At 45.6% G+C, this 15,924-nt stretch overlaps 1 protein-coding gene across 6 annotated transcripts in view; it reads right to left on the reverse strand.

Moving 5' to 3' along the window:
- The window catches only part of VWA5B1 (von Willebrand factor A domain containing 5B1), a 69,947-nt gene that overhangs the window by 31,502 nt on the left and 22,521 nt on the right, over nt 1-15,924 (reverse strand). For 5 of the 6 annotated variants that reach the window (XM_081201397.1, XM_081201402.1, XM_081201400.1 and 2 more), the window contains 6 exons: nt 15,731-15,876; nt 14,275-14,406; nt 13,620-13,744; nt 8,548-8,724; nt 2,232-2,342; nt 771-973 (listed from right to left, as the gene is read on the reverse strand). In XM_081201397.1, coding sequence (XP_081057523.1) covers nt 771-973; nt 2,232-2,342; nt 8,548-8,724; nt 13,620-13,744; nt 14,275-14,406; nt 15,731-15,876 — 894 coding nt within the window. The remainder of the gene's footprint in view (nt 1-770; nt 974-2,231; nt 2,343-8,547; nt 8,725-13,619; nt 13,745-14,274; nt 14,407-15,730; nt 15,877-15,924) is intronic. The other variant, XM_081201399.1, reaches the window with a different exon arrangement.

Raw genomic sequence — 15,924 nt, forward strand, 5'->3', positions numbered from 1 at the left:
GCCACTGTCATTTATTGGGGGTGCGGAGAGTGAAGGGACTTCGGCCGCTAGGAGCTGACTCTTATGCTGTTAGGGCAAGCTGTACTCTAATTGCTGCCTCAAAATCTGTTCTGGTGCATCTTAATTATTCTTTTTAACTAGTTTCTATGACTTTTTATTCTATTTTACTACTTTTTATTTGTGCGCCTTTCTAGGATGAAGCAGCATTCCAGCCAGGTGAAGTGTGAAAAGGCTCACTCATTCGTCTCTATGGCAACAGAGGTCGATCTTTAAGATGCAAAGGATGGGTACTTAAGCTGGCCAGCTAGAGCCATTACCTTAACAAAGGGAATGGTCTGACCAGGTTCCCTCTTATAGATCCTGCCCTCACAGATACAGAATTGTAGGTTTGGAAGAGACCCACTCGGATCATCATCCAGACTGACACCTATCAAATCTATAACAGTTTATTAGCCTACAGTGCCAATTCTCCTCCCTCCCCACCACAAGTTCTGTCCACCACTCCTTTAGCTTTCTTCCAGTCTTAAACATGAAGGAGACATGATAGTACAGTCAGACAGAGAGCTTGGAAGCTCACAGAAGGAGCTTTCAGCCTCCACAAAGCCCCAAACTGACAGCCCAGAAAGGCACTTGGTCCTGGGGAGATTTGCCTTTGCATTCAGCCTGGAATAAAGGTCACAAGTCAATAAATAGATTTGTCAATACAGTGGAGGATGGGAGAGGCTGTTGCAAAAGAAAGGGGGAGAGGAAATGCCAGAAGGGGCTTCTACCTAGTGGAGAACGAGTGGTTCCGGACAAGCTCGATGACCTTTCCCGTGTTGCTGACGGCGCCATCGGTCAGCAGGAAGAGCAGCCGTGGGTGGCCTTGGTGGATCGGCTGCCGGATGACCCACCTCAAGGGCGACAAGACATTGGTGCCACCCATGTCAGCACGGATCTTCTTTATGCTTTCACATGCAACAGCCAAGTTCTCCTGCAGAGGAGCACAAGAACCACCCAGGGGGCTCACACATGGACAAAAGGCAAACTGGCATTTGTGGAGGGGTTCACATGAACAGGAGGAAGGATATGGGGCAGGGTTATGTAAGGGTTATGCTAGGTGAGGAGCAACCAACCTTTTGGGGCCTTGAGAGCACACCTGCAAAATGGGAAAACTATTGTAAGCATGGTGCTGCAACCAAACACACAACGCCATCAATTCCATCAGCTGCAACACAATTGTCATGGATGTAGAAAGGTGGAGGGAGGCACCAGCTGGGAAACGTCCAATGGGAACAAGGTTCAGAGCCGGGGGTTTGATGTCCCCAAGTTCTGCTCTTATAAGAGAGGGAGAAAAACTTTTCTCTATTAGCTTCCTCAATGTCGTGCACAACTTTATAAATTTCTATCATGGCACCTCTTGCCTTTTCTCTAAACCAAAGTATAATGACAGCATATGTGGCCACTAACTTGGATGGATTTAAAAGCTGATTAGAAAAAAGTCATGGTGCATAAGGCTATCAATGGCTGCTAGGCACAAACTGACTATGTTCCATCTTCAGTGATGGAGACACTGAACGCCAGCTTCTGGGAACTGCAAGTGGGGAGAGAGCACTTAGGTATTCCTTTCGGCAGTGGTTCTCAACCTGTGGGTGGCCAGATGTTGTTGGACTACAACTCCCATCATCCCTGAGCTCTGGCCTTGCTAGCTAGGGGTGATGGGAGTTGTAGTTCAACAACATCTGGGGACCCACAGGTTGAGAAAGGCTGCCTTATGGGCTTCAAAGAGGCATCTGGTTGGCTAGTGAGAAAAGGTAGCTGGACTAAATGGGCCATTGGCCTGATCCTGCAGGGAACTTCTTATGTTCATATAAGAAGAGAGAACTGGGGGAGGGGTGGATAACTCATTTCACATCAAGATGAGAATGAGGTAGATGAGAATTAGCTGGGGGAGATAGAATCATGTGGATAAGTTCAACATTAAGATTATAAGAAATTTACACACACGGGCCTAATATACAGTGAACTGGTTCCAAAAAATCCTGTTCATTTTTCAGTGAGTGGAGGGTGACAGACCTAGTTGAAGGGGGTGTGATGAAGGAGGAAGATCCAGCTAGCAAGTCCCTATTGCTCCCTTACCATGTGAAACTCTGAAGGGAATTACGGAGTCACCACAAAGTCTGCTCATGATGGGTTAAGATCTCTGAGGAAAAGGAGATTTAAAATAGAAGAGACAGAAAGCGTTCCCTCACCTCGCAGTAGGTCTGGCTGGAAGGAAACAAGGCCTTGAAGGTCGATCCAAATCCAATGATATTGAATAAACACGTTGGCATCAGACTCTTCAGAATGACCAGGAGGGCATCCTGGCAAAGGGAAGAAAGGAACAGAAAGTCAGGACTTCTGCTTGGTAGCAGCATATATGTGGTCCTATTTTTCCCAGAAGTAAAGTCCAGAGACAGCTTTAGTTTCCTTTGGGGAAGAAAAGAAAATAAGGAGTGGAAACTTAACAAGACAAATAGCGGCTGAGGGGTCTGCAAACCAAGTCCATTGAGGGAGAGTTGAAAGAGCTGGGAAGGTTTAGTCTGGAGAGATGAAGATTAAGAAGATCATGCTTTTCAGCTACCTGAATGGCTGTCTTGCTCCAGAGTGGAAACTGCGTTTCAGCAGAACATTAGTAGAGGGCTCTTAATGTTGAGGACTGTTCCTGTTAAGTTGTGGGTGAACATATCAGACGACACAGCGATTCTTCAGACAGCTCTTGTTTATTCACAGTCCAGAACTGAACTGAACTGAAGGGTTCAGCCAACCTGCTTATATAGAGCTCAACTACAAAGCAACAGTAACAACTTCCTGTAACTATCCAATCACTGAACGTCACTTTCAATTCCTTATTTGCATATGCAGACCTGAGTGAAACTATTTACAGTATCCCCCTGCTGGCCCAGGGTGAGAACTTCAGTACATAACAGTTCCAGCAGGGAAATGGGCTCCTTCAAGAAGCAGTAGGCTCTCACAATCACTCACTCTCACACACACACACACAACCAGCATGGCAGCAGGCTGCCCACTTCCCTGAGCAGTGAGAAATTCTGGGGACCAGCACAACTAAGGGAGCTAAGCCTTTGTTTCCTTCGGATCAAAGAGCAGTGGAGATTGATGGCATCCTTGCGATATTTGTTTTATTTGCAAGTCCTCTCCTTTCAGCCAACTTGCAGCGCTGCTGTTTTCCTGGACTCCTATGTTCCTTTTACACTGCATTGCCCATTGCATTATGTAACTGTGACCTTTTGATCAACATAATGCCACGTCACACCAGAAATTTAAATGGCATAAAAAGTAGGCTGGAAGACAACCATGAATTCCATCACATGAAATTATGATGCAAAACTCCCAGGATTTTCTGGGTTGCAAATAGATTCCTCTCCCCCTCCTTTCCCTCTCCCGGACAGAAATTAGCACTAAAGTTCTGCAAGATTCCACTAGTAGTTTGCTGAAAAAGTCAGCAAACTTTTTCAGCAGGGGGCCAGTCCACTGTCCCTCAGACCTTGTGGGGGGCCAGACTATAATTTGAAGAAAAATAAAGAACGAATTCCTATGCCCCACAAATAACCCAGAGATGCATTTTAAATAAAAGGACACATTCTCATGTAAAAACACGCTGATTCCCGGACCATCTGCAGGTCGGATTTAGAAGGTGATTGGGCCGGATCCGGCCTCTGGGCCTTAGTTTGCCTACCCATGTTTTAGACCCTGGGCTAGGGACTGGTGAATCTGCCAGTGGCGTAGCGTGGGGGGTGCAGGGGGGGCCGCCGCACCGGGCGCAACATCTGGGGGTTAGGGTTAGGGGGCGCAAATCCACGGGTTAGGGGGCGCAAATCCACGGGTTAGGGGGTGCAAATTACTTGCCTTGCCCCGGGTGCTGACAACCCACGCTACGCCACTGGAATCTGCCAGTTTCAGTTGCTCTCAGTTTCTTATTTTCCCAATCTGAAGTCCAGTTTTCCACTTTTCTACATCAAGTTGTGCTTTTTGGCATTGCCTGTCACTTTCTGGGGGGTCATTTAGGGGGTCCTGCAATGACAGAATCATGGGGTTTGGCCCTAAGGTCTAAAGTTAGGTGATCCTGAGTTTTGCAGTCTTAGAAGTGCCCCTTCTCTTTACAGTGGTACCTCGGGTTATAGACACTTCAGGTTACAGACTCCGCTAACCCAGGAATAGCACCTCAGGTTAAGAACTTTGCTTCAGGATGAGAACTGAAATTGCGCAGTGGCAGCGGAAGGCCCCGTTAGCTAAGGTGGTACCTCAGGTTAAGAACAGTTTCAGGTTAAGAATGGACCTCCAGAACAAATTAAGTTCTTAACCTGAGGTACCACTGTAGCTGGTAAAGTGTTTTATTTCCACTTAATTCAAGTGAGATGCTGGATTTCTGCCCTGGAGGTGCCATGGCCTCCCAAGCAGCACCCCCTGCAGGCAAATTACTACCCCACCCGGGAACCACCCAGGGCTGGGGTGATTTGTTTAAAATGAAGAAGAGGAGAAGAAGAGTTTGGATTTGATATCCCGCTTTATCACTACCCGAAGGAGTCTCAAAGCGGCTAACATTCTCCTTTCCCTTCCTCCCCCACAACAAACACTCTGTGAGGAGAGTGGGGCTGAGAGACTTCAGAGAAGTGTGACTAGCTCAAGGTCACCCAGCAGCTGCATGTGGAGGAGCGGAGACGCGAACCCGGTTCCCCAGATTATGAGACTACTGCTCTTAACCACTACACCACACTGGCTCTCAATATTCCAGACTATACTCAAGAACACATTCCTGCATTGCAGGGGGTTGGACTAGATGACCCTTGGGGTCCCTTCCAACTCTACAATTCTATGATTCTATGACTCCAGGAGAACCCAAAGTGACAGACACATTCACAGTCATTCAACAGCAGATGCTCAACATCAAGCACACACACTATTCAACAGGATCCCCTCCTGAGCTCTTCCAGGAGATGTACCGGTAGATAAATAGACAGGCTAACAAGGAAGATTAAAAATTAAATACATACAAGGTGAATCATTGTCAGCTATTTACTCACCTTCAAAGGTATTTTTCTCCCTAGCACCAGAACATGTTTCCACCCCCCACCCCCCTTGGGAGTTTAAGAAACAAATCTAGATTTCTGATTTCCATTCAGGGAGCTGCCATTAGCAATACAAAGAGACAATGGGTTTCCGCTGCACCCAAAACCATTATTCCACCCACCCAGGCATAATCTTGTTTATATGAAGATAATATTCCCTTCAGGCGACCCATTTCCAATCTTGCTGTTCATAAACAGAAATTACACTTTCCTCAGACTAGGCAAGGTTGTCTTCTCCCTCCCTCCTCCGCTGCTTCTGAATGCACAACACAACAAAACCTTAGCTCATTTTAAGCAAAACAGCAGGGCTGAGTTGAAAAGCTCTGTGAGAAAGCACCTGCTTTCTGTACAGGAAGTCCCGGGGCTTTTTTCAGCTGGAACTCACCAGAACTCAGTTCCGGCACCTCTCAAGTGGGCGCATTGCCATAATGTCCCACTCGTCCCTATTTTCACTGGAGAAACGTTGAAGTTATGCGACCCCTAAGCCAGCCAATGAGATAACCTTTAGAAGACATCTGAAGGCAGCTCTGTATAGTTTTATTAGGTTTTCATATATGTTGGAAGCTGCTCAGAGTGGTCAGGGCAACCCAGTCAGATGGGCAGGGTATAAATAATAAAGTTGTTATTGTTGTTGTTGAATAGGACATCCCTATATTCATCAGAGAAATGTTGAAGTAATATTAGCTGGTAATATTAGCTAGAAAAACCAAGGATTGAATGAGGGATCTTCTGCCTATAGAGAACCTCCTCTGCCACTGATTGCCCATATATGTTGCCCATACATGTTGGAAGCCACTCAGAGTAGCTGGGACAATCCAGTCAGATGGGCAGAGTATTATTATTATTAATAATAATAATAATATTTAGGACACCCCTATTTTCATCAGTGTTGGAGGGTATGCAGGGCTGGCTGGCAACCCACCAACATCTGCAACCTCCATATAAATAGGTTTCCCTCCTGGAAACGAGCTACAGGTGCCCCAAAGTTCTTGCTCTTCATGGGTACAGCTAGTTGGCCAAGCTTCCTGGGTGCTCCAAGTGCAGGAGAAAATGGCTGAGGGAGCTATGGTTAGTATACACCACATTCAGAGAGAAAGCGAGAGAAACACCACAACACAGACCCACACCCTAAGCACACACGTATTCAAAACACACAGAGAACCCTGTTCTCAATACGGTAGGCGTTTCCCAATCAGGAAACCTCCCCTGCGTCATTTGTTCAGTCACATAAATGCCGCTTCCCGTGCGCCACTTGGCAAGAGGAGCGAGCGAGTGCCAAAGCCCCAAACCTGAACTATTCCACCCGCTTTGACTTTGTTCAGCATGGAAGAGCTATCAAGAGTGCTCAGCTGTGGCTGAAGGAGCACATTAAACAACATTATATGCCATTGTCAGGATGACAGAGCAGAATCCCTGAAGAATAATTAAGAAGTCACTTAACTGAATGAAGGACAAGGAAAAGGAGACCTCCCTGCGTCTTGAATGAGGGATTGATGCACTGACGATGAGTCACCACTTTGAAGGAGAGTAAATAGCTGCAGAACTTCACCCTCCATTTTCCTAGCTGGGTGGGTGAGGTGGGGAAGGGGATGACAGGAATGTGTTGATAACAGGAGGTAAAACAAACCATTTTGGTTCCCCCCCACACACATTTATATTTCTGCTTTCCGAAAAGGCAAGCAATCATATGAGCAGGGTGCTTATGCTTTCCAAAAGTGAAAAGAATACGCAACTTCTAAATATCTGAAAGTTTTGTAATGGCTGCATCGCTGGTTCAATGCCTGTGCAACACCTGAACTTCAGTCTTGTTTCTCATTCAACGTACAGTCCTGGCTTAGTTGTGTATCACTTCCCATCCAGCAATGCAGACCTGGTTTAATTTTATTCCCCAACACAGACCTGGCTTAACTGTGCATTGTTCCCAATTCAACAGCACACAGCCAGTTTAACTGTCCATCACCTCCCATTCAGCAATGCAGACCTGGTTTAATTGCATTTTACTCCCCCTTACAACAACAGCACAGAGCCTATTTAACAGTACAGACTCGGCTTAACTATGCATCGCCTCCCATTCAACAGCACATGCCTGATTTAAATGTGCATCCATTCGTCAGCACAGATTTTGCTTAACTGTACACCATTCCCAGCCCAGTGGCACAGGCCTAGCTTAATTACAGGGCTAATCCGGATTTGCACTTGCATATCCCTCAACTGTCCTGATTAAATTGGGACCTCCCATTTTGGGGGTCTTGTGCAGGCCATATGAATCGCACGATAACATAGCCCCAGTAAACAGGAATCCCGGTTTTCTGCTGCAACATGTTGGAGGGTATGCACTTGTCCCATGCTTAGAAAGCATGATTATTTTTTTTTACCAGTTTTGCAGAACTGGTAAAAAAAAAATACGTAGCTTGGCTTCTCTCCAAAATCAAGGAGGGAGAATGGAATGTGTGTGTGGAATGTGTGTGGATAAATTCTACATTTTCAGGAAATTCCACCTGAAACTGTCTGAAAAGCGTGATAACGATATAATAAAGTAACAAAACTAAACACAAACACATTTTAATAAAAGCAATCGCTTGAGGCTGCAGCTATCAGCCGTCGCCATGAGAACAGGGCCGGGAACACAGTGACGTGCAAACAGGACCACCAAGATCTCCCTGTGTGTTTGTTCATGTTTTCAGCTTCCCTTCTTCTCTTATCTCTGAATTAATCTGGTGGCTCTCAGGGAAAGAAAAACGCAGAAAGTTTGATTAGCCTTTACGTGTCGATGCTGCTGCAGTCTCTGGATGGATTGATCTGGAGGATGGTACGTGCTGGGGGGGGGAGAGATAAAAGAAACTGGGGGTTCGGCAGAAAGTAATAAAATGGTAACTGGGGTTTGTTTGAAACTGAATTGGATTTCGATAAAAGGAAAAGACTTTGCACTGCTGAGTCTTTTAAAAAAGACTCAAGCACAATTGTCTAAGGTACAGCTAGGGAGCCCCAGGCCCAGGGGGCAATGTGGTTCTCCAATTGGCTCCATCCAGCCCTCCAGGTCACACACACCCTCCTGTGCCACCCCTCTTCTCCCCAGGCCACCCCCCCCTTCATCACCCCTGTTTTGTACCCTCTAAGTATTTACACCAGTCAGGAAAGCATTTTGAACTTCGATAATGCTTGCTTGCTTACTTACCTGAGTGGGGCCATTATATGTCTAGTTTGCTTTTAAGGGATATGGTTGTCAGAAGGTTGCCTGCTCCCTGCCATTAACTGCCCCATGCTCCTTTCCACACACTCTGCATTAACTTCCAGCATGGAAAACTGTCACCAGAAGGCCACTGCTAAGCACTGCATCGTGTGGCAACTCAATTTTCTACCCAATTGCCCAGTGAAACTAGAAGGCATTCACAAACGAATGCCCTTCTCACCCTGCATGCAAGAATCAGGTAGCCATGCACACCTTGACACGGTTGATGTTCACACCACTCATACTCCCACTGCGGTCCACGAGAAAGATGAATTCTCCGTGGCTCTTCCTGAGGTTGGGTTGGACCGTCCTCAGATCAGGACAGAAGTTCAACATGATCACTGGGTGGTGAGGGATGTCCTTGTGGAGCCGCTTCCTGATGATTTCTGTCTGCAACAACCAACAAGAAAATCGGTACAGGCTGTTGATGTCTTTCATTTAAAAACAAGAAAGCCAGTTTTATTCCTTAGAACGGCGGGTCCTTTTCATAAATTAGAATCATGGAGCTGAAGACAACACTTCCCCTTATAACCTAGGGTTCATCCACACTTTCGCTTGGCCTGCATTTTGATTGTACTTGAACTGACCAATTCCCCCCAGCCTGAGAACTTGTTCTGTGGCTGTGCCTTGCAAAGATCTGATCTTACTGAACTGGATCTTACCAGATGCGTGGGAGATCTGAAGAGAGCTTTTGCTTAACTAAGCTTCCATTCAGTGGGTAAGATGAGATTTTGGCAAGGCACAGCTGTGGAACAATGAGAAAAGCTGGGGAAATTAATTGGTATACAATATGATCAAAACAGGGGTCAAGGAAATGTGGGGATGAGCCCTTATTCTCAGTGGCCTTTATACCTTTCCTCTCCGTGTGTGGGTGTGTGTACACACATATTCTCCCTTTCCTTTCTCTCTCTTTTTCTTTTTTCTATGCTGTTCTTTATCTTATATACCCTGTTGTTGTTTAGTCATTTAGTCGTGTCCAACTCTATTTCCATGCTATTACTGTTATTAGTTTTATTTCTACACACTTTTCCATTAACTCCTCATTCTCTCGTTATGTGTGTATGTGGGGTGGGTGGGTGTCTTTTGTATTTCTTTATATTAACATGATTCCTAACCGATTGAGTAATTATCTATGTGATCACATCCAATGAAATGCGTCATTCCTCCTCTCCATTTGTCTTCAACTTTTCATTATATAAATACCCGCTCCCCCCACCAAAAAGCAATGATGAGACGTTATGAAGATATCAGAACTGCATGATGATACGAAAGCATTTATCTGAGCTTTTAAAAGGAAATAAAGGTGGGATTCGTTTAATAGGATGTCTTGTGTCATGACCGATGTGCATGTACCCATCAGACTACTTCATCTCTCAGCGGGCACTTGGTAGCAACCATTCCATCAGGCTGGAAGAGACAGAGAGAGAAGAGAAGCAGAGCATTCCATCAGCCTAGTTGAGAAGCCAGTGATATGGGGCTCCTCTCCTCTTCCTTAAACTGTCTATAATTTAATGGTCATTACAAGAGCTTTGTAACTAAGATCTAGTGCCAGAATTCACTTTTCCTCCTCAATCCCTTCTAGGGTTGCCATATTTCAAAAAATGAGAATCCAGACACAAAAGGTGAGCTCTCTTTCTTTGGCAAAGTTGTTGAGCCTTCCCACCCCACCCCCAACCCAACCCCTTTTTGGTCAACATTGTTGAGTTTGTTTTGCACAATGTGAAAAAAGAAGAAGTTGTGAGCTTTTTTTTAAGGGAATTCGCTGAAATCTACACTTCCAACATGAGTTGCCATACGTCTGGATTTTCCCAGACATTTCAGCAATTTCCGCCCGGACGAGGGCCAAATCCCAGCTATGTACGGGAAATTCCGGATGTATTGCAATCCTACTTTTCCTCTTGTGCCATGTCTAAAGGCAGGGCCTCTCCTCTTATTGATTTTAGTGAGTTGGTCTCAGAGTCTTTTTTTTTGGCTGAAGAGTGTAGGCAAACATTTCCCGCACTGCTAGCCTTGGAAGTATTGGAACTCAATAGTGCAGCTGCTCTGGCAAGAATAAAATGCGTTTCTGCTTAATCATCTGAGTCCCCCTGTGCCTTGAATTGGGAAAGACATTTGCATGGGTTCTTATTAACACCCTCAACCCATTATCCAATTATGGTATAAACTAACAAAAGCTCATTAGTTGCCCACTGTTTCCCCAGGATGTTTGTCCCACGTAATCCCACTAGCTAACGAGTATTTGCATAACACGCCAAAGACAGGAGCTTAATTACAATTTCCAACCGACATTCTGAAACTTAATATTTTAAAGAAAGGAAGGAACTCCAGCAGAGTCTTGTGGAGGCTGTTTGCCACCAGAAATCGCTCCATTTGCTGCTTTCTTGGATATCGTCAACTGGGCACCTCACAAGCTGCTGAATGTAATAGGATCACTTTTCCTATTCAATGCACATTGATTTCACTAGTTTTCCACCATAATATAATGGTGGACTTTGTTGAAAGCCTTGCTAAAATCAAGATATGCTACATCCACAGTATTCCTGAAATATACTCGGAGTCGAGTATGGATTTCATGCTCTTTATTCAGCTCATAGTAGTGAGGAATGAAAGTCCCCCCCCCCAAAAAAATCTGCTTTATATACATTATTTACACAATGGGCCGCACATGATTGGCTAATTCTGGGATTCTCCTGTAGGCCAATCAGGTTGCAGATTCACTTCCACCTGGAGCTGGATTGGGTGGCTCCTGCGGACCAATCATACTGCTGCATTCTGAATCCTATTGTTCTAGGACCAATCAGACTGCTGCCTTTTGGATCCTATTCAACTCAGTACATAACAATTCTCATGATCCACCAAGTTAGAAACAATCAAAAAAGAAAAGAAGAAAAGATTCATCTGACATGACTAGTTTTTGAGAAACCCATGCTGGGTCTTAGTAATCATAGCATCCTTTTCTAAGTGCTCACAGACTGTTCAGTTATCTGTTCTAGGACCTTTCTTGATACAGTGGTACCTGTTAGGATATTTCTGTTCCACCTTAAAAGGGAACAGGCTTTGTGAGTCACACAGCCTGCATATTTCCTGTTTCACAGGATGTTTCTGTTGTGTCTTTGTTTTCTCTCTGTGTGTGTCACAGACACTGAAGCAGGCAGTCATGTTTTTCTTTGTTCTGATCAACGCTGAATAAAACTTGTAAATAATGCTCTTCTGCATGCAACTTTTGCTGTGCATTATCTGCTGATAGAGCGTGCATGAGTTCTGGAATGTGGCAGGCTATTTCTGGAGCTCGTGTCGCTAATTGCTGATACTGTATCTACGGGAGATCGATGGGACGTCCAGAGGCGACTTGGGGGCCATGATGGACTTTGTCTCCCCGGCAGTATCCCAACAGTACCTCGGGTTACATATGCATCAGGTTACAGACTCTGCTAACCCAGAAATAGTGCTTCAGGTTAAGAACTTTGCTTCAGGATGAGAACAGAAATCGTGCTCCGGCGGCACGGTAGCAGCAGGAGGCCCCATTAGCTAAAGTGGTGCTTCAGGTTAAGAACAGTTTCAGGTTAAGAACGGACCTTCGGAACAAATTAAGTACTTAACCTGAGGTACCACTGTACTGATGTCAAACTGATAGTTTCCTGGGTCATCTCCGGCACCATTTGTGCACCTCCAGTCTGCAGGGACCTCACCTGTTGGATCAGGCCAAAAGCCCATCCCGTTCAGGATCCTGTTCTCACACTACCAATCAGGTGCCCCAATGGGAATCCTGCACAACAACAAAAACTCTCCACACCTGTGATTCCCAGCCACTGGCACTCAAAGGCATCCTGCCACTACATAGCCACTGAGGCTAGTAGCTATTCATAGCATTATCTTTTATAAATATCCAAGCTGCTGGCTGTCACTGCCTCCTGTGAGGGCAGGTTCCACAGGCTGACTGTATGAAGAAGTCATTTCTTTTGTCTATCCTGAACCTCCCAACATTCTGCCTCTTTCTTGGAGGTCTCTTGAGTTCTAATACTATGGAGAGAGGGAGAAAATCTTTTCTCTATTCCCTTTCTTTGCAGCCACAGAAGTGCAAAGACCTACACTAGTGGCCAAAATTGTGGAAACCTTTTGGGAAAAGTGTATTTCCGAGGTTTGGTGGCTCATAACACCACTTTTTTTGAGTAATACCATAATACAGTAGTACCTCAGGTTATAGACGCTTCAGGTTAGACTCCACTAACCCAGAAATAGTACCTCGGGTTAAGAACTTTGCTTTAGGATGAGAACAGAAATTGCGCAGTGGCAGCGTGGTGGCAGTGGGAGGCCCCATTAGCTAAAGTGGTACCTCAGGTTAAGAACAGTTTCAGGTTAAGAAGGACCGCCAGAACAAATTAAAGTTCTTAACCCGAGGTACCACTGTATTATGTATCAATGGAAAAATAGTTTAATGAAGAATGTAGTGCAACAAAGTTTGTTCAGTTATCTGTATTCTATCAAAAGTTATAGCCAAATAACCAGAAAAGGGAAGCACAACTTGCTTGGGTTGATATGCAGTAGTTTTCCTTCATTTGAATGTAGCCAATGAGTATGACTGTGTAAAGAGAGCCAATTAGGTGTTATGAGCCATCAAACCTTGGAAATACACTTTTACTAAAAGGTGCCGCAATTTTGGCTACTAGTGCAGCATCCTGCTTTCTATAGTGGCCGACCAGAAGTTTCAAGGAAGTCACAGGCAACACCTGGGGGAAACACTCCTCCCCTGTTATTTCCCCACTGGGAATTCAGAGGCATGCTGCCCCAGAACATGACGTACCTGGGTCATAGAATTGTAGTTGGAATGGACCCTGAGGATCATCTGGTCCAATCCCCTGCAATGTGAGAATATGAAGCCATCCCATACGGGGTTCGAACCTGCAACCTTGGCGTTCTCAGCATTGCACTCTAACCAACGGAGCTATCAGCAGAAGTGGTGAGCCTGTGGGTCCTCCAGGTTGTACAACCAGCCAAGCTAGCATGACCAGTGTTCAAAGTTGATGGGAGTTAGAGCCCATCAACATATTGAGGGCTGCAGATAAGCTCCCCAAATTGTAATGAAAGCTATCAATACCCATCCAGACCTCATTTCCTCAATGAATTTGGGCCAAACCGCACACCATTATGGGTGCAAACCTTGCTTATTGCTGGCTGCTTCTCAGAATGGTTTAAGAGTCAATCTCTCTCCTCCCAGGGAACTCTGTAGCTATGTGAGGCTGGTGTAGAAAATGGAGGGAAGTCTGGCTCGCTCTTCTGCCCCTCACCTTTCTCTCTGCACTTGCATCTTTCTTGGTTCCTTTAATGAAGTCATTCCGCCCCTTCAGGTGCTGCTCATATTCCGCAGGGGACATGTCACCCTCTTCCATTAAAACATGGGGCATGTGAGGCTCTGGAATGGCAGGGAGATTGGGAGAGAAAAAGAAGAGGTCAGGTTTGCGGGATCTACTTTGCGATTTTTCTAGAACTTTGGGATCCACCATCAACAGGAGCTGGGGGCACCGAGAACAGGGGGTAGGGATGCTTTTTTCAGCCAGAGGATAGAGGAAGATGGGTAGAGTGTCTGTATAAACTAGTCTACTGTACATAGTGTGGGATAACCAACCTCCTATAAGCAACATGCTTAAGTCTAATTAATGCATGAAGGGGTTAAGACCATAGAGTAAGCTGTCCTGCCAGGCTCAGCTCTCATTGGGAGGGACTAGGTGCAAGGTATATTTTTAACAAGCCACCCCCAAAATGACAAATGCAGAGGCAAGATTGGATCGGCAATTTACCAGGGACCGGAAACTATGGACTGTCCCTGGTTAGGTGGAGCATATTCAAGATGCAATGTTTCTTGCATTGTCTAAACAGAGAAGGAGGGATCTCTGGGATGGGGAGGCCCCAGAAGTCAAGAGATAGCAAGCATGGCCCACCTACCGCTTGGATGGATCAGGATCTCCACGGGTCGGTCAAAAGTATGTTTATTGGCCAGTGTGATCACAATGCTCTTGGCAGATCTAGCTGAAGGAGCGGCATCTGCGCGGATCTCGTGCGTCGGGCTTTCAACTCCTAGTTGGGGAAGCCAGTGTGGAAAATATGATGAAGAACCCCAAAGAACTTGAGAAGAGGTGTGTGTGTGTGTGTGTGTGTGTGTGTGTGTGTGTGTGTGTGTGTGTGTTTGAGTGTAGGAGCCATTGTGGAGTAGTGGGAGACCAGTGTTCAAATCCCCAGTCAGCTATGAATCTCATTGGGCAATCTTGGGCCAGTCACTGTTTCTCAGTCTAACCCACCTCACAAGGTTGTGCGAAGATGAATTTGGAACCCAGAAAACTTGAGTTTGGAGAAAAGGTGGGCATATAAATGCAATCGTAAGTGACAGCAAACTCATGCACTGCTACGATAAAAAGCAGGATGGTAATTGATTTTAATACCGCTACTTTTCAACAAAACGTTTTCGCCTTGCTTGCAGTGCAAGCCCTACTGAAGTGTAAACTATACTAAACTCAAACTGAACTATGTGCCGGTGCATGTTACAGAAGTCATGCCTGCTTCACTCCTCCCCGACTTTTGCCTCAATAGGAGCTCAATGGGAGCCTCAATAGGCTTAGCATTATGTCCCGTTGGTTTATTTCCAAACAAAACCATGAGCTGTGAACCAAGGTTTATTCTTTGCTTAGCACTTATGGTTTGTTTGAGGGAAAACAAACCATAAGCCTGGGTCTGGACATAGTGCTAAGCCAGACAATGGCTTAGCTTCCAGCCGGGCAGCAGAAAAAGTTGGTGTGAAGTGTAGCAGCCTTAATTTTTATCCCTTGCACCAACACCACACACGAAACCATAGTCTAGTTTGACTGTGAGTGAGGGAAAGGGCCGTAGCTCAGCAGCAGAGAACCTGTTTTGTACTCAGAAGACCACAGGTTCACTCTCTGGTAAAGTTGTCATATTTTGAAGAGCAAAAAAAACAAGGACGACACCTTTGCCGACTTCTACTTTTAACTATGATGATTCCACCCATGAAAAAGAGAACATGTCCTGGTCAAAGAGGACATATGACAACCTTGTGAGATCAGCTGGGAAAGAATCCTCTCTGAAACTCTGAGAACTCTGCCAGTCAGTGTAAACATTACTGAGGAAGGTGGGCCAATGATCTGACAGCTTCCAATTGCTTAGACTGGAGGAGTCGGCCATGGAGTAGTAGCACTGAGAATTAGAACTCACGATTGTTCCACAGAGCAGAGGTGGTGAACTCAATGTCCTCCAGAAGCTGCAGACTACAACTCCCATCATCTCTGACCATTGTCCATGTTGTCTGGGGGCTGATAGGGGTTATAGTCCCATACCAGGTGGATGTTAAAAAATGTTCCCATCCCTGCCCGCTTTTATATAGACTTACCTGCAAGTAAGCACGGTCCTCTGATCTCCAGGTAGAAGCTGAACTCATACTCAGTAGGATTCGTTGCCTCCGTTTCCAAAAGCCGAGCCAGACAGAATTTTCCAGGCTGATCCGGACTAGCAACACCACAGTAGTGTCTGTCTCTGCTAAGAAGGAGGCGATTTGTAAAGGGAATGCTAAAACACAACTTTCAG

The sequence above is a fragment of the Podarcis bocagei genome (assembly GCF_964188305.1).
Source record: "Podarcis bocagei genome assembly, chromosome: 7".
Taxonomy (NCBI): Eukaryota; Metazoa; Chordata; class Lepidosauria; order Squamata; family Lacertidae; genus Podarcis; species Podarcis bocagei.